Source organism: Microcaecilia unicolor, chromosome 6 (assembly GCF_901765095.1).
Source record: "Microcaecilia unicolor chromosome 6, aMicUni1.1, whole genome shotgun sequence".
NCBI classification, from domain to species: domain Eukaryota; kingdom Metazoa; phylum Chordata; class Amphibia; order Gymnophiona; family Siphonopidae; genus Microcaecilia; species Microcaecilia unicolor.
The window spans coordinates 27,962,136-27,981,663 of record NC_044036.1 but is presented as its reverse complement, the minus strand read 5'-3'; the positions used below and the strand labels follow the sequence as shown (position 1 = coordinate 27,981,663).

General features: G+C 44.4%; 1 protein-coding gene across 3 annotated transcripts in view; it reads left to right on the top strand.

The window, feature by feature from the left end:
• The window catches only part of SLC1A7 (solute carrier family 1 member 7), a 145,284-nt gene that overhangs the window by 47,504 nt on the left and 78,252 nt on the right, over positions 1–19,528 (top strand). For all 3 annotated transcript variants that reach the window (XM_030205985.1, XM_030205988.1, XM_030205987.1), the window contains exons 4-5: positions 1,522–1,564; positions 7,919–8,141. In XM_030205985.1, the coding sequence (XP_030061845.1) occupies positions 1,522–1,564; positions 7,919–8,141 (266 nt within the window). The remainder of the gene's footprint in view (positions 1–1,521; positions 1,565–7,918; positions 8,142–19,528) is intronic.

The following is a 19,528-nucleotide window of genomic DNA, read 5'->3' as shown; positions in this document are numbered from 1 at the left end:
GAGGAGTTAGAAAATAAGGTGACGAAAGAAAGTTGCACACGAGGTCAGAGAGATAGTTAAATATTATCTCAGCTAGGGTAGGAGTGGATAATTTAATTTTTTGTTACATTTGTACCCTGAGCTTTCCCACTCATGGCAGGCTCAATGCGGCTTACATGGGGCAAAGGAGGGTTAAGTGACTTGCCCAGAGTCACAAGGAGCTGCCTGTGCCTGAAGTGGCAGTCGAACTCAGTTCCTCAGGACCAAAGTCCACCACCCTAACCACTAGGCCACTCCTCCACTGTTGCTACTATTTGAGATTCTACATGGAATGTTGCTATTCCACTAGCAACATTCTATGTAGAAGTTGGCCCTTGCAGATCACCAATGTGGCCGCGCAGGCTTCTGCTTCTGCTTCTGTGAGTCTGACGTCCTGCACGTACGTGCAGGACGTCAGACTCACAGAAACAGAAGCCTGCACAGCCTTCTACATGGAATGTTGCTAGTGGAATAGCAACATTCCATGTAGAATCTCCAATAGTAGCAACATTCCATGTAGAATCTCCAATAGTATCTATTTTATTTTTGTTACATTAGTACCCTGCGCTTTCCCACTCATGTCAGGCTCAATGCGGCTTACATGGGGCAATGGAGAGTTAAGTGACTTGCCCAGAGTCACAAGGAGCTGCTTGTGCCTGAAGTGGGAATCGAACTCAGTTCCTCAGGACCAAAGTCCACCACCCTAACCACTAGGCCACTCCTCCACTAAACATGTCCCACTGCAGTATGTGCAGCCCAAGTCAATCCTTGTGTGTGTGTGTGTGTGTGTGAGCGACACTAACAAGTTAGTTACTTCTTCCATTAAAGGCCTGGTTGAAGAGTCAAACTTTCACCTGCTTCCTGAAGTAGAGAGAGTCTTGTGTTTAGCGGAGCCTTTCAGGCAGTGCATTCCAGAGTGTGGGGCTACTCCGGAGAAGGTTCGCTTGCGGGTATCGCATCATGTAATGTCTTTTGGAGAGGGCGTGGTTAGTGATAGTCCTTGGGAGGACCTTATTGTCCTTGGCAGTGCGTGTATTTGAATATTTTTTTCTGTTGGTATTGTCTGTTACCTAGGTCCAGATTGATCTTGTTCTACACCATCTTGGGTGAATTTCTTCAAAAAGGTGGTAAATAAATCCTAATCCAAAATAAATTAAACCAGTTTCTAACTCAGTCAGTCACTTTAGGGTCCATACCAAGGGTGCTCAGTTTGCTTATGAGTCAATAAAATAATTCAGTGTAGCTACCTCTTAAAATATTTCAGTTCTCAGAGAGTTGCTTAAGTGTGTCTATGATGGACTCTCTCCAATGAAGAGTGACAATGAAAAAGAGATAATAGGATTTAACCAGCTCATGAATCAGCAGGGTCTCTTCTTGCTAATCAGATCATATGGTTGTTGATACCAGATCCCAATGTTCCCTCACACCACTGCAACGGTTGTTTTGCTCCTGCCAAATTATTCCATTCTCTCTTTTTTTTTCTTTCTTTCGTTTTCTCATCAGGAACATGTTTCCAGCAAACCTGGTAGAAGCTACATTTAAGCAGGTGAGTTTGGGCACTGTTTATTTATTTTATTTATTTATTTTATTGCATTTGTATCCCACATTCCCCCACCTATTTGCAGGCTCAATGTGGCTTACATAGATTTGTTAACATTGTCATTTCATGCAGTGGCGTTCCTAGGGGGGCTGGCACCCGGGGCGGATCGCCGATGCGCCCCGCCCCCCGGGTGCAGCGCCCCCCCCGATGCAGCGCGGATCCCCCCCCCGGCGAAAGGAACCCCCCCGCCAGGTTCACTCCGCCGGGGGGGGGGGGGTGCCACGCGCGCCTGTCCTCTGTTGTTCGATGCTTCTTCTCTGCCCCGGAACAGGAAGTAACCTGTTCCGGGGCAGAGAAGAAGCAGAGAACAACGGAGGACAGGCGCGCGCGGCACCCCCCCCCGGCAGCGTGCACCCGGGGCGGACCGCACCTACCGCCCCCCCTAGGAACGCCACTGATTTCATGATATCAGATACAGTTAGTAATGTGTAGCGATCAAGGAAGGGAAGAGAGAAGAGGGAGGTGAGTGATTAGGGTAGTTATAGAAGGTTTATGTACAAACACTCAGGAACTAGCATGGAATTACATATTTGTAAGGCAAAAAAAAAAAAAGACATTTCTAACAGATGGTCTGAAACATTGAGACTTGTGTTTGCAATCCATGCAGGATCCATTTTACTCATGTTTACTAAGCCATGCGGCAATGCCAACTCAGCCCATTCAGAGTAAATGGGCTGCGTCGGCATTAGCATATGCCAGCTGCTAGTGCAGCTCAGTAAACAGGGGGGTAAGTTTGTACTTGACAGGTCCTTGGATTGTCCAGTGAAGGCTGACATTCCTCTCTCTCAGCTTTAACTTTACTGGGGCTAGTGCTGGGCAGACTTATACGGTCTGTGCCCTGACAATGGCAGATAACAAATCAAGGTAAGGTATACACAAAAAGTAGCACACGTGAAATTATCTTGTTGGGCAGACTGGATGGACTGTGATCCCCAGAAGCTTAGCCGAGATTGGGAGGCAGAGCTGGTGGTGGGAGGCGGGGCTGGTGGTTGGGAGGCGGGGCTAGTGCTGGGCAGACTTATATGGTCTGTACCCTGACAATGGCAGATACAAATCAAGGTAAGGTATACACAAAAAGTAGCACACGTGAAATTATCTTGTTGGGCAGACTGGATGGACCGTGCAGGTCTTTTTCTGCTGTCATCTACTATGTTACTATGTTACTATTTAAAATGGAGACTGTTGCCATTCTCCTTGTACTTCGTGGGCTTCTGTTACTTTCTGTGATCATTCAGGAGACCCTGTTCACCAGAAATACCAGGCTTCTGGGTAGAACCTTAGCTCTCTGTAAACTGCTGGGTTTGGCTTTGCGGGATGGAATGGGGACCCTGCCTTCAAAACAGCAGCAGGAATACTGCAAAAATAATCTCTGGCACATTCTTTTATCATGCCAGCTGGCAAGAAGGATGTTCTTTATCTGAATGTATGCATCTCCTCTGGACGGCGAATTCCTCATGGTGTGAGGGTTCTTTAAAGTGTGAGATAGCAATTTTATCCTTTTTCTTTAAGCTACCTGAGGATTTCCGTCTTATATATATATATATATATATATATATATATATATATATATATATATATATATATATATATAAGACCTCTCAATTGCTTTAGTTCAGTCCCTTCAGTAACAATCTTCAGTTGACAGTGATACACAAGGGCTCCTTCCAGAAGCCTGCCATCCTGGGCTCTACATCTAGCCACTAGGTGTCGCTATTGCATAATAATTGTCATTAAGAGTGTGTCGTCCATGCAAATAGAACCAGATTCTATATATAGCGCCTGAAAAATCTGAACGGAACAAATTTCCGCTTAAGTGTAATCTATAAACGGCGCCTAGATTTAGGCGTGGTATATAGAATATACTTAGTTGGTATCCCAGTGCCTAGAACTACGCGCATCCGTTTACATCAAGGAAAACGTGGCATAAATACCAGAATGTAGATTTAGATGCAGAGGGGCACAGTGGCGTTCCTAGGGTGGCTGACACCCGGGGCGGATCGCTGATGCGCCCCACCACGGGTGCAGCGCGGCCCCCCACTCCCAGCGAAAGGACACCTCCCCCCGGCGAAAGGACACCCTCCCCGGGTGCATTTTTACCTGCTGGGGGGGTGCCGTGCGCCTGTCGGCTCCGCTCGTTCTCTGCTCCCTCTGCCCCGGAACAGGAAGTAATCTGTTCTGGGGCAGAGGGAGCAGAGAACGAGCAGAGCTGACAGGCGCGCGGCACCCCCCTAGCAGCGTGCAACCGGGGCAGACCGCCCCCACCCCCCCCCCCACTTGGTATGCCACTAAAGGGGCATATTATATAACAGTGCATGTAAATTTTGGAACGCCCATGAAATGCCAATTTCCCCGCCCATAACCACACACCTTTTTAGCTGCACGCATTAGAATTTAGGTGCTCTGTGTTACAGAATACGCTTAGCGAGTTGTGAACTTAAATTCTAATTATTGCCAATTGTGCTTATTATTGCTTGTTAAGTGCTGTTATCAACACTGATTATCTTGTTAAGCCAATTAAGTTACGCATGTTGTTATAGAATATGCTTGGATTTCAGCGCGGAAAACTAGGCGCAATATATAGAACCTGGGGGATAGTGTGTAAATTGGGTACATTCTTTGCAAATAGTGTGCACTGTTTGAAAAAGAGGGCACGCTTTTGGAAAGAGTGCACGCTCTTTCCTGATAGTGAGTGCATGCACATGCATGCAAATGATTTGCATGTGCACGCGCTTTCCAACGCACTATTATCAGAAAACAAAAAAACACAACCCTGAAATTCTGTAAATGGCACTTAAAATTGCGAATGCAAATTTGGGTGCTCATCCAAGTTGTGTGCACATTGAATTGATTAATGAGTCAATTAGCACAGATAATCCGGTGCTAATAATCAATCATTGGTGTTAATTGGCCTTCATTGAAATTTACGCTCACATTTTTAGTTACATGTAAATTTTATGTCTGGCTCTAAAAAGGTGCAGCCTTGGGAAGGTCATGGGCAGATCAGGGGCATTCCTAGAATTTATGCACGCTGTTATGGAATAAGGGGGATTTATGCCTAATTTAGATGTGAAGATTTACACCAAGGTTTACTTGGTGTAAGTCCTTGCGTCTAAAGTTAGGCACTAACCCCAAAATTTATATATTGCACCTTAATTTACGCATGGAAATAACAATATACATAACTTAATTTATCTAGTTAATCAGAGCTGTCAATTGAATGTTAGCAAGCAATTAGCAACACTAATTGGCATTAATTAAGATATATGTGTACAACTCACTAAGTGTACTCTGTAAATATTCTGTTGTGCGTAACTTCCAAGTTGCATGAAAAGGGGGAGTGGCCATGGGCGGGGCATGAGTGTTTCTAATATATACGCACATTATTATAGAATACACTTGCTCTGTACCCAATATAGGGCATGGGGATTTACACCAAGTAAAACATGGCCTAAATGGATGCGACCAAATGTAGTTGGATGGAAAGGCACTCGGTGTATTCTATATACCGCATGGAAATTGAAGCCTATTCTATAAAATTTAGGCATACTTTAGAGAATACACCTAGGCGTATTTTTTTTCTGTGTGGATTTTTCAGGTGCCATATCTAGCCCTAAGTATATTCCATAAACAGTGCCTAACTTTCAGCGCCGTTCATAGAGTAGCGCTTAGCGTGTTATTTTTTCGGCACTGATTTTTCAGTTCTATTTATAGAATTTGGTCCAAAATGTGGATTTTTTTTCTGCTCGTTATGGAACAACATGGGATCTTTTGATCTAGGCACAGGGGAAAAAAAAAGATTTTAAATGCTCCTAGGTTTCAACCTAATTCATGTTTAATGTGGGATATAACAGCCATAAATAAGTAAATAAATAGATAGAAACTCTGAATGTTGAGCACATGGTTCTCATAAAATGATGTCTGTTTTAGTGGCCCTTTACCAGGAGAAAAAAATCTCTGCACGAATATAACACATGCTAGTGTGTCCCTGTAACCAGCCCTTCCAAATGACACACTGATTATGATTTATAAGAAATTACTATTCTACCTATGAAAAGTTATTCCATTATTATACTTCCTCTTTGTACATCTATATACTGCACAAGCTAGCGTGTTTAAAAATATAAGTGAGATTAAATAAAAATGCTACCAACAGTAAAGAACGACAACATAGATGCAGCAGCTCATAGGTTTGTTTGCTTTGTTTTGCATCTACGAAGAATGACGGCTGCACATTGAAGGGGAAACATAGACTAACCTAAGTGGCTTCAGTTTTTTGACATAATGCCGTCTCCTGTTCTCAATCAAACCTCCTTGTTGAAATCAGTGCTGCAAGTCCCATAATGCATCAGGATAGGGTATTCAGAAACCCAGAACCATCCCAAAATCTCCAGCCTGGAACTGGGTAAAGGCATCTCTGACTCTCCAACCCTGATATCGTACCCCAACCCAATACATAGTAGAACAGTCCAAGAAGTCAGTGGGGCTTCATAAGGCCGCAATCCACAGCAAGGGGTTTCTAATAATTTTACTTAGAATGGAGTAATTTTATAAAGGATTCTTTGTTCCCAAATAAAGGCCTTTTATAAAATTACCCCAGGGGTTGTGCATGCAAAAGTATGTGCACTCCATCAAGGCGCCAAATTTTCCACAACCAGCATGTAAATGTATTCAGGGAAAGAGTTTGGGCAGAGTCACAATTTACGCGTTTGTGAAATACACATGTATGCTGCTGCACATTCTTTACAGAGAAACATTTACCCCTGCTCCCTGAGCAGACACAACTATCCACTGCTTCAGTTGAGGCACACATAGCCGCCAAGAGGGGGAGGGGGCAGGGGGGACAAAATTCCCCGGCCCTGGGCCTCCAAGGGGGTTCCGGCGCCTCAGTCCCACCCGCCCTCCATCGTCAACCGTCTGCCCCCTGCATTGAAATCGCAGTCTCACCTCCGTGAAAGCAGCGCTGCAGGCAGCAGAACGCCTCCCTTCGGCCCTCCTTCCCTTCCTGTGTCCCGCCCTCATCTGGCATAACTTCCGCGAGGGCGGGACACAAGGAGGGAAGGAGGGCCGAAGGGAGGCGTTCTGCTGCCTGCAGCGCTGCTTTCACGGAGGTGAGACTGCAATTTCAATTCAAGGGGCCTGGCCTGCGGACGGAGTGGGGGGAGCGGCAGTGACCTGGGGGGGGGTGGAGGGGGGAGCAGTGGCTATGGCAATCTCGGGGGGAGTGTTGGTGACCTCGGGGGGAGGGGGAGCGGCAGCAGCGACCTTGGGGGGGGGCAGGGCGGCGAGGGCAGCAGGGGTGGGGCCCCGGGGGCGGCCTTGCCCCGGGCCCGGTCCAGTCTCTCAGCGGCCCTGGAGGCACATAGGTGCCTCATGTGTCTTGATAAACCAGGGCTTTTTTTGAGGGGGTACTTGGGGGTACTGAGTACCGGCACCTTTTCCATTGTCTGCTAAAATTGACCCCTGGTCCCCAAGTTTTAATGAAAGAGCTCAGGCCCTACACACCAATTCTGCCTTGTCATAGATTCTGTGACTGGTTGCAGGGGCCATGGCTATTGTGGGGGGTGGGTCCCTCAGTGATCACCCCACCCCTGAAGGGTGGCCAGGCATTTGAGTACCGGCACCTTTTTTGCTAGAAAAAACACACTGTTATAAACTAGGATTGAAACAGCACCTCCACACATAGGTAACCTGTTCTAATATTACCCTTGCAATGTGTTTCATGGTGGGGAGGACAGGGGGAAGAGTTTATAATAACCCTAATAGGAACCATAGTGCAGTGGTGCAAAGAGTGATTTAGTGAGTAAGAGCATGGATTGGAGCTCTATCAAATAAGCCAAGAGATGTCTTCAAACAGTGTAGTTCTAATCCCCACCCTGCCCCTGGCTCCCCGTGTGATCTTAAGCATACCTCATTTCTTGCATTGCTCAGATCTTGCCTGGTCTTTCTTGCCTTGGACACAGGCTCTAGGAGACCCTGGGCATGCCAGTTTTCAATCTCCCTTTGCCTCAAATTCTTTACGATATCATATTTTCCTCCTTCTTCTTGGCGGAATTCATGCAGTCCACACACCAGAAATTGGTAATCATACAATTCCCCCGAAAGTGTTGGCATGTGTGGTTTTCAAGTAGTATATCTGTAAACCCTTCCAGAATCTTGTATGAACAAAAGGCACAATGAGAGGGCAAATTCTGGTTGTCGTAAGAAATAATGTGCAATATTGAAAAAGGGCTGTAGAGCAGAAACGTGACACGGCTTGCAGACTGCTCTGCCTTACTTACTTTCTCTTCTTTATTTTGGCAGTACCGTACAAAGAGTGTTCCCGTTCTTAAGCCCAATAATCCTTCGTCGTCTGATGTCACTAGCAATCGAGTCATGATCTATGGGATCCAGGATGAAAATGGATTGAATATTCAGAACGTTTCACTGGACATCACCCCTGCTCCGGTGGTAATCTACAGATCTGAACCAAGCGCCAGCGAAGGCATGAATGTCCTGGGGATTGTTATCTTCTCGGCAACAATGGGTAGGTTTAGAGGGTGTGGGACATTAAATACCCAGCTTATGGGTCAAACTGGATTCTTTTTCAGGCCGTGATACATTTTATTGGAGCAATTAAAGAATTACCAAAAAGTACAGGCAAAAGGTGACAGCAAAAGCTAGAAGGATGTTTGGGTGCATAGGGAAAGGAATAGTCAGCCGGAAAAAGGAGGTGATAATACCTCTGTATAAGTCGCTGATGAGATTTCATTTGGAGTACTGTGTGCAATTCAGGATACTGGACTTTTAAAAGGAGGCTATAAACAGGATGGAGTTGGTCCAGAACAGGGGCGTAGCCAGACTTCGGCGGGAGGGGGGTCCAGGGCCCGAGGTGAGGGGGCACGTTTTAGCCCCCCCTGGCACCGCCGACTCCCCCCGCCATTTTTACCCCCTCCCCCCCGCCGCCACCACCAACTTTGACCCCCCCCCCCTGCTGATGACCCTCTCGATCTCCCTCCCGCCGCCAACCCTCCCACGCCGTCGCCTACCTTTGCTAGCGGGGGACCCCAACCCCTGCCAGCCGAGGTCCTCTTCTTCCGGCGCAAGGCTTTGTTTCCGGCCGCTGGCTGATCTGCAAGGCTTCATTCTGTTTCTGTGAGTCTGACGTCCTGCACGTACAATGTACAACGTGCAGGACGTCAGACTCACAGAAACAGAACGAAGCCTTGTGCCGGAAGAAGAGGACCTCGGCTGGTGGGGGTTGGGGTCCTCCGCCAGCGAAGGTAGGCGACGGCGGGAGGGGGGTCGAGAGGGTTGTCGGCAGGGGGGTCCAGGGCCAAATCTACAGGGGCCCAGGACACCACTGGTCCAGAAGGCAGGTACTAAAATGATCAGTGGTACCTATCATGTCTCCCCTCTCCTGCCTTTCTTCCAAAGTACCTATTTATACCTATTATTTAAATACATCCATAGCATAAATGTATAGGAGATGAGTCTCTTTCAATTGAAAGGAAGCTTTGGAACTGGGGGTATAGGATGAAGATGAAAGGGGACTAACCTAAGGCAATATTTCTTTATTATGGAAGGGGTGGTGAATGTGTGGAATAGTTTCCTGGTGGAGGTGGTGTGGATGCATCTGAATCCAAGAAAGAATGAAACAAACATATGCACCAGCATTGAATATTGGGGGCTACATGTGAGTGGTGGAACTTATGTGGGTCCAGCCAATATTCAGCTGGGGCCAGCATAAGAGTTATACGGCCCTGGCTGAATATCAGGCTGGGACCCACATAAGCAGAGCCGGGTGTGGGAGGCGGGGCTAGTGGTTGGGAGGCGGGGCTAGTGCTGGGCAGACTTCTACGGTCTGTGCCCTGAAAATGGCAGATACAAATCAAACTCAGGTATACACATAAAATAGCACATATGAGTTTATCTTATTGGGCAGACTGGATGGACCGTACAGGTCTTTCTCTGCCGTCATCTACTATGTTACTATGTATAAGCTCTTTTTAAAAATTTGAGCCTCCCCAAGCCCTTGACCCCTCTCCCCCTCCCAGCCCACAGCCACAAGCCAATCCCCTCACCTCCACCAAATGCCCCCTGCCCCCAACCCCTTAGTAGTTCAAGCCTACCTTCATCCCTGGTGGTCCAGTTGTGGTTGTTGGGGGCAGGAGCACAACCTCCTTGCTCCTGCTGCTTGCAGCAGCTTCCCAAAATGGCTGCCACCACCTCTCATAGCAGCTTGCAGTACAACATGAAGTACCACGAGCTGCCATGAGAGGTCAAGGCAGCCATTTTGCAAAGGCACTGCAAGGGGCAGGAGCGAGGGGGCTCTATTTCTGCCCCCAACCACCACCACTGGACCATCAGGGATCAAGCGAGGCCTGAGGGAGGCCTGCCTGAACTACTGAGGGGTTGGGGACAGAGGGCGTTTCCAGGGGGATGGGGGAGTGTCTTGGCTGCAGACTAGGGGGAGGGGGACGGAAAGAGGGGGGCTCAAATGTTTTTAAAAAAGCTTATGTAGGTCCTGGCCTGATATTCAAGTGGGTGAATTTAGAACAGCTTTTGAGCTGTCCTAAATTCACTTGCTTAGCTTATGAGGGCCTTAGCTGAATATTACCGGCACCTGCATAAGCCGCTGCTCCTCCCCAACACCGCTCCCTGGCCCACTCCTGAGTAGCCCACTTATTTTTGGGCCAGTCAGAGACGATATTTAGTGCCACTGCCCAGTGTAATGCCACTGAATATTGGCAGTTGGGCAGCAACAGGCAATTTACACGGGCTAGAGCCTCTCCAGCCCACTTAAATTGCTCTGAATATTGGCCCCAAAGGATCTCTTTGGGAGAGGAAGGGATAGTAGATAGTCTGGATGGGCAGACTGGATAGGCCATATGGTCTTTATCTTCTGTAATTTCCTCTGTTCTGTGTTAATCATAGATTTAGATTGCATAAAGTAAGATTTATTAGATATAGTTGCTGCTAACAGCCTTTGGGCAATGTTTGTAAAGAATAATGAGCACAGTAGAATGTATGGAAGTAATTATTCTTTTTTAAAGAAATATGAAATTCTGTATTCAGTTTATACTTAAGCATAACTGGTTTATACTTTATTTCCGCTGAATATTTGCCGTTAGCGCATATAGGGGTCCCTTTACAAAGACGCACTAGCATTTTTAGGGTGCACTAAAAATAAGGACATGCTAAACGTTTGAGTTGCCCATATATTTCTATGGGTGTTGCTAGTGTTTAGCATGTGCTAATGATTAGCAGGATTTTACTAAGGTGCGCTGAAAAATGGCCTCAGTAGTGTAGGCATGGGTTTTGGGCGCGTGCAGATCCATTTACCAGCGTGCCTGTAAAAAATGCCTTTTTAAAATTTTTGCCAAAAATGGATGTATGGCAAAATCAAAATTGGCGCACGTCCATTTTGGGTCTGAGACCTTACCTCCAGCCACTAATTTAGCAGTAGGGTCTCACGTGTTAACCGGGCAGTAATGACATACGCGCATAGAATGCCACTGTAGCTCCTCATGTTGTGAAGAGTTCTTTTTCATGTTAACCGCCTTGAACCTTCCGCTGGGACTAGTGAAATCTACAAGTCTCGGATTAGATTAGATTTCAGCATGGGAGAAACACGCTCAAATCTCTTCACACCCACGAGCAAACGAGCAGCCGCATTCTGAACAATCTGCAGAGCCTTTTTCTTAGTTGAATTCAAACGCTGCCCATGGTCTGTGCAAACTCCGCCTCTGTACATGCTTATATTGCTTGGTAGTTTAGGAGGCCATGTGTTGCATATGTAGCTAAATAGGTGCGAAAATGATTTTATAATTTTACTCTCTTTGGGGGTAATTCTCTAAAGGATACCTAAGTTAGGCGCCAGGATAAAACGTGCTAAGCACAAATTCTATAACGTCTGCAGTTGTACCCCACATTTTCCCACCTATTTGCAGGCTCAGTGTGGCTTACATAGTACCGTGAGGCGTTAGCCACCTCCGGTGATGAAACAAATACAGAGTGGTGTTATTGTTAATGAGATAAATGTGCTACAGACACATTAGGGGATCGTAGAGAAGAGGAGTTAAATAGTGTTCATAGTGTTCATTACAAGTATTGGTTTCTTTGTGTTGCTGGGTTCAGGCATTAAGTTGGGTCAGTAGGGTATGCCTTTTCAAACAGGTTGGTCTTTAGTGATTTCCGGAATTTGAGGTGGTCGTACATTGTTTTTACGGCTTTTGGTAGTGCATTCTAGAAAACTATTTTAAGTCCACATTTATAAGCTTAACTTTAGGTGGCAGCACTTAAACTAGCTCAAAGGCTAATTTTAAGCAGTTAGACGCGTAGGGGGAGATTCTATGTATGGCGTCTAAAACGTCGGCGCTGAAATCAGTGCCGACTAAGCATATTTTATGATCAGTTCCTAGATTTAGGCGCCGATTATAGATTATGCTTAGTTGATGTTTCAGCGCCTAAGTCTACACGCATCCATTAACACCAATGAAAACCTGGCATAAATCCCTGCGCGTAGATTTAGGCACACTGGGCCATATTCTATAACTAGGCGCGTAAATTTTGGAACGCCCCGAAACGCCCATTTCCCCACCCATAACCATGCATGCCCCTTTTGCCTGCACGTATTAAAAGTTCAGCGCATATTGTTACAGAAATAGCAGCCAAAGATAGTATTGCTATTTGGGCGGTCCGATTTCGCCGCTAAAAGTAGCCAGCGAAGCACTGATTCTCCGAGGACAAACAGGCTGCTTGTTTTCACATGTGGGTTGGCGTCCACGGCGGCCCAGGAAACGGCAACTTTTTCCACAGCAAAATTTAAAAATTTTGCCAGAGCCTTGTGGCGCGTGACCCACGCGCACCATGCATGCGCGGACGACTTCCCGTCCATCGCGTGAGCATTCCCACTCAGTTTTTTCTTGTCCGCAGTGAGGTGAAGAGGTTTTTCCCTGTTCGCTTCGCTAGCCCAGGAAGAGAGTCCTGACGATTCTTTTGATATTTCTTCTTTTCTTTTATCGTTATTTGTTCTTTTAAAAAAAACACACACACACACACACAAAAAACCCATAAAAACCCGGTATTTTTTCTTAGTTTTTCCACTTTCTAAGTTTTCTTTCTTTTCGACGCGGCCGGCCTTAGGCCGCACGGTCGGGTTTTTCCCCTTTTGTGCCTTTTACTTTTTTGGCACGATCTCGTTGTTTAATTTCGCCGAAGCTGTTTTTCCTTCCATGTCATCGAACACACCCAGCGGCTTCAAACGTTGTACTTGGTGCAACCGGATCATCTCGGGTACCGATACCCATGCTTGGTGTATCCAGTGCTTTGGGCCCGATCATAGCCCAGCCGCTTGCAGTCTGTGTCTTCGCATGAAGAAACAGACCCAAGCGTCTCGAGAAGCCCAACGAGAGAAGCTTTTTGGGGCTCAGTCCGGTCCTTCAACGTCAACATCGACATCGGTACCAAGATCAGCGTCGTCAACATTGACATTGAGGGACACATCGACGTCCGGATCGAATGTAATGGCTGCGGAACGACCAACTCGTGATGGGAGCAGTGAGGCGGTTCGCACGCCAGAAGACTCTGGTAAAACTTTTTACATTTTGCTGTGGAAACATTTGCCATTTCCTGGGCCACCATGGACACTGACCCACATGTTGTTGGAATGTAATTGTATTTTACATGCATTGACTGTCACCTATTATTTCTCTGTGATTACTCTGTGACCTCTGATGTGAATTACTTAGAGAGGTCACACAGCTATGCAACTTCCTGTGGGGGTTTAGATGCAGCACATGCAGCACATGGAGCACATGGAGCTCATGTTCTCTCCTAACCTGAGAGGATCTATGGTGGTGTGAGCATCCATTACCATCTAAGCACATGGAAGGAGCTGATAATACAAATGTATAGTAATATGTATATATAAGCCTGTCTGATTATAATCTAACTGCAAACTGTGAGTAAACAGATGTTTTGTTACTTCAACTTTAAAGTGACTCAGCAGTGAATTATTCAGGGGTGAATGAGAGAGAGATGAAGAAAGAAATTAACATTTCTAAAGCTGAAGCTGTGTGTACTAAAATCTGCTAATTATTTACTACAAATAATCCAACAAAAGGGTTATGGGCCCAGGGCTCAGGAATTGAAAAAGAAGAGAAATATTACCAGGCAGAAAAAAAGGCCACATTTTTTCTCTTAAGTTTTAAAGGAAAGATTCAGTCTGTCTCTCTCTCCCCCCACACAGCAGACAGAAGGCTAAGAAAATGGCTGAGGGAAGAAATTCACCATTGTTCTATTCTCTCAAGGTGCCTAAATTAACTGAGTTTAATTATCAGAAGTGGGAATTAAGATTCATATGTCTCCTTCGAGCAAAAGGATTAAATATATGCTTAGACCAAGACAGAACAGCTGAAAATATGGCTGAATGGGACAATGCAAACTATTATGTGAAGTGCATGCTTTTGGAAGCTCTCTCAGAGAAACAAGCCATATTAGTGGAGGGAAAAGATACACCAAAGGACATTTTATATAAACTGAGAACTATGTATGCAACTACATATGCAAAGCAGCAACCAATTTGGCTGGCAGAGTTGAATGAAACCAAATTAAGGGATAAAAGTAAATGTAATGATCACATTATGCATCTTATGTCTTCATTTCAAAAGTTAGAACTTTCTGGAATTCCCATGTGTGATGCATTGAAAAGAGCATTTCTTTTTACCTCACTATCAAAGAAGTTTGATGGTTTTAGGTCTGTAAATGAGGCCATTGAAGGGCAATCTTTTGAACAGGCAACATCAAAACTAAGGCAGGAATGCATAATAAATGATTCTGAGGAGATGTGTTCTCAAAGTCAGTCAGAGAGAAATGAAACAAATTTCTTGGCAAAGAACAGAGGAAGGCGGAGCTATGGGAAAACTCCACCCAAGGGCAAGCTGATTTGCTACTCATGTGGAAAGGAGGGACATGTATCTAAATGGTGTAAGGAAACACAAAACACTCCCTCTAGCTCACCTAAGCCAATGGAACTAAAGAATTTTCAAACCAGGAAATGTATGAAGGACAAAGATAAACACAAGGGCTTTCTAATGGCAGAAAAATCTTTGACTATGGTAAATAATAATTCAAATGAAAGTACTTGGATTTTGGATTCAGGGAGCACATGCCATTTAACCAATTGTAAGGATTTCTTTCAGGAAATGTGTCCAGAGGAAGGTATTCTTAAAACTGCAAACGCAGGGACTGCTAAGATCCAAGCAAAAGGTATTGGATTCTTAAAATGCAAAGTGTCTAATGAAGTTACAGAAATTCCTGTAAGTGATGTCTTGTATATTCCCCAAGCAGTTTGCAATATGCTTAGTGTATCTACATTAGATAAGAAGGGATTTGTGATTCATTTTGAAAACAGTAAGTGCACAATCTCTAAAAATGATGAAGTGTATGCTGAAGCTTTTATGCATAATGATGTTTATAAACTGAGCATTTCAGGTGAAGCCTCACATCTGGCGCAAGTAAGGAAGAATGATGGTAAATGTAGTCTGGAAATCTGGCGCCGCCGCCTGGGACATCGTGATTCTAAGGTGATCCAGGATCTTTACAGTAAGCAACTGGCCACCGGCATTCAGATAAGTGCAGATGCTGGTAAAATGGAGAAATGCATAGACTGTGTTACTCAAAAAGGTGTGAGACCCTCATTTCCTGCATACACAGGAAATAGGAGTAATAAAGTGCTGGACTTAATACACAGTGACTTATGTGGACCGTTTAATATCCCATCATTGGGAAATAACAGATTTGTGCTAATATTCTTGGATGATTTCTCTAGATATTGTGTGGCCTATTTGCTGAAAGAAAAAAGTCAAGTCACAGACATGCTGAAGAAATACGTAGCCATGGTGAGCAACAAATTTGAAAGAAAACCAAAGGTTCTTCAGACCGACAATGGTGGTGAGTTCACTTCACAAAGCATGCGCACATTTCTAGAACAAGAAGGCATTCAACATATCACAACAGTAGCTTATACACCAGAGCAAAATTCTGTTGCAGAGAGAAAATTTAGGTCACTTGTGGAAATGACCAGATGTATGCTGTCAGATAGCAATCTCCCTAAAAGACTATGGGGGGAAGCCATTCTCACAGCAGTGTACCTACAAAACAGAATGCCAACTAAAGGCGCTGAGCGCACACCACATGAGACATGGCATGGTAGGAAGCCAAACCTGTCACACATAAGAACATTTGGAAGTACAGCATATGCTCATGTACCAAAGCAAAGAAGGCATAAGCTGGATTCCACAACAGAAAGGGGCATTTTAGTTGGCTATGCTCCAGGACACAAAGGATATAGAATTTTGAATCTGAAAACTGGCATTGTTGGCATAAGACATGTTACATATTTTGATGAAAACAAGAGGGTTGATAAAGGCTGGATTATCCCAGATGAGCCTTATCATCCAGAATATGAAACTAGAACCATAATAGACATGCCAGTGTATATAAATGCCATACCAAGGCAGATGTCTGAAAGCAACTCATCTGTATCTAACGAGGAACAGGCAGAGGAAACAGACACAGAAAGGATCATTGAAGAAGACAGTACAGTTGGAGAAGGGGAATCAATTGGAGAAGAACTCTCAGATTTAGAGGATGCGGAAAGGTCAGACCAACCTGTTGTCAGACGCTCATCCAGGGAAAACAAAGGTGTTCCACCCCCAAGACTGTCTTACCTAACAAAGTCAGCAGAAGCTCAAGAGCCCTTAACATGGGATGAGATTGAGAAAATGCCAGCAGAAGAAGCTGCTGAATGGCATAAAGCTGCACAAGAAGAAATTGATGCATTGGATAAAAATAATACTTGGATTCTTACAAAATTACCTCCTGGCAAGAAAGCTATAGGATGCAAATGGGTATTCAAGTTAAAAAGGAATGCACAAGGAAAAGTGGAAAGGTATAAAGCAAGATTAGTCGCAAAGGGATATCTTCAAAAATATGGAGAAGATTTTGATGAAGTGTTTGCACCTGTAGTGAAACACACGACAATAAGAACACTTCTGAGCATTGCAGTCTCAAAAGGCATGCAAGTCAACCACATTGATGTGAAAACAGCATTTCTTCACGGAGATATAACTGAAGACTTGTACATGGAACAGCCAACAGGTTTCATAAATACAAAACAAAGACAGCTAGTGTGTAAATTAAACAAAGGTCTTTATGGATTAAAGCAAAGTGCAAAATGTTGGAATGAAAAATTGCATGAAATATTGACAAGTTTAGGATTTAAGCAAGGTGAAGCAGATAAATGTTTGTACACTAGGTGCACAAATGGACAATATGCATACATTTTAGCTTTTGTTGATGATCTGCTCATTGCAAGCAAAAGTGAGCAAGAGTACAAGGACATTGTAAAGTGTTTAAACCTCAATGTTGAGATAAAAGAACTTGGTAATGTGTCATACTATCTTGGTATAGAAATTGAGAAACAAAATGATGGTTCTTATCTTCTAAGCCAGAAGCAGAAAATAAATGAGCTTATTGAAAGTTTAGGTATGCAAGATGCCCAAGTTGTAAGCACTCCCATGATCACTGATTTTCTGAAGGATGAAACAGTAAGAGAACCTTTACCAGATAACATCCAATATAGATCAGCCATAGGTAAGCTTTTATATCTAGCTACCACATACAGGGCTGATATAGCAAATGCAGTAGGAATTTTGAGCAGAAGGGTCAGCTCACCTACCAAATCAGATTGGACTGCAGTTAAAAGGATGGTAAGGTATTTAAAGGGTACCATTGATTGTAAATTAAAGATTTCAGCCAATAGTAATCCAAAACTAATATGTTACTGTGATTCAGATTGGGCAGGGGATCATTCTAATTATAAATCCACAAGTGGATATGTGTTTATGTATGGAAATGTACAAATTTCATGGGCCAGTCATAAACAAAGTATTGTGAGTTTGTCTTCTACAGAAGCTGAATATGTGGCCGTATCGGAAGCGTGCAGAGAACTGATGTGGATTGAAAAACTTTTACTGGATTTTGGAATAGCTGAAAAGAGACCAATCCAGATAATGGAAGATAATCAGAGCTGCATCCGACTGTCACAGAATGACAAGGTTCAGTCACGCACCAAGCACATCGCAACGAAATACCACAACGTGCGAGAGTTGGCGAAAGAAGGGGTCATCAGTCTACACTATTGTCACACCAGTGAGATGACAGCTGACATCATGACCAAACCGTTACCCAGAGAACATTTTGTGAATCTGCGTATAAAGCTTGGACTTTGTATGAATAAATAATTGCATGACAGTTATGCATGAGAAGGGGTTTGTTGGAATGTAATTGTATTTTACATGCATTGACTGTCACCTATTATTTCTCTGTGATTACTCTGTGACCTCTGATGTGAATTACTTAGAGAGGTCACACAGCTATGCAACTTCCTGTGGGGGTTTAGATGCAGCACATGCAGCACATGGAGCACATGGAGCTCATGTTCTCTCCTAACCTGAGAGGATCTATGGTGGTGTGAGCATCCATTACCATCTAAGCACATGGAAGGAGCTGATAATACAAATGTATAGTAATATGTATATATAAGCCTGTCTGATTATAATCTAACTGCAAACTGTGAGTAAACAGATGTTTTGTTACTTCAACTTTAAAGTGACTCAGCAGTGAATTATTCAGGGGTGAATGAGAGAGAGATGAAGAAAGAAATTAACATTTCTAAAGCTGAAGCTGTGTGTACTAAAATCTGCTAATTATTTACTACAAATAATCCAACACATGTGAGAACAATCAGCTTGCTGTCCTCGTAGAATACCTGCTACAGGTATGTATCTTCGCTATATTCGCAGCTAGCCAGTTATATCATGCGATACAGCCAGTTTTTTAGAGGGTCATTTCATGGGAAGAGAGTGGGTGAGGAAGCGCTAACCAGTTAGCTCGTTCATGCTGGGTTAATGTAGGCTGACGTACCACACAGAAGAACAATGCCCTCGCAGACATGAAAGCACACAAATAACAGCAAAGGTGACTGGAATAATACACAGATGATGCTTCCAAAGATCTCAACATTTATTGTCCAAACTCAGGACTCGACACGGCCATGTTTCGACCAATCTGGCCTGCCTCAGGATCCTCCTGGAGTAGTCTCAACAGGAAATCACTGTGTACAGTAATGGAAAAAGTACCCGTCATGAATCTTGGGGGGAAAAGCTAAATGCCAAAAAATGCATTCTAGAAATTACTTTTCAAGACGAACAGCATAACATCTGTTGTCTGGCCGTGTCGAGTCCCGAGTTTAGACAATAATCGTTGAGATCTTTGGAAGCATCATCTGCATATTATTCCTGTCTCCGTCACTATTTTTTGTGTATGTTAATGTAGGAGCACTTAGCACTGCCTAAATAGGAGATGGTAACTGCGCCCAAGTTAATTGTTTTTGCAAGTCCTGCATGCTAATGGAAAAATTGGTGCAGGACCTGCAAAATTAACAAAGAAAAAAAGCACTTTTCTGGGATACAGTAAAAATGGGCTTAGCACACAGGAATGTCCCATGTTAGGATGTGCTGAGGCCAGATTTTGCCTTGGCTTAGTAAAAGGGCCCCTTATTGAGGTGCTGTCGCTTAATACACTTTAGCCCAACTTGCTAGGCTGCAGAGTGCTTGGCAAGGCAGCAGAAATACTGTCTGACTGTTAAAGAGGCAGCACATTCTGCAAACGCATAGCCACCTCCAAGAGACAGTGCATCAAAGCCCTGATTTGCACACACTCTTATTGTGAAATCACAGGATGTGACCTATGAATGATTGGTTCTGTGACTCAGGATTGTAGGGGCTGCCATGGAATTGTTTGGCTCTAAGATCTGGCTCAGAAATGCAGATGTGTGATCCAAGTAGCAGACAGGGGTTCTTATTC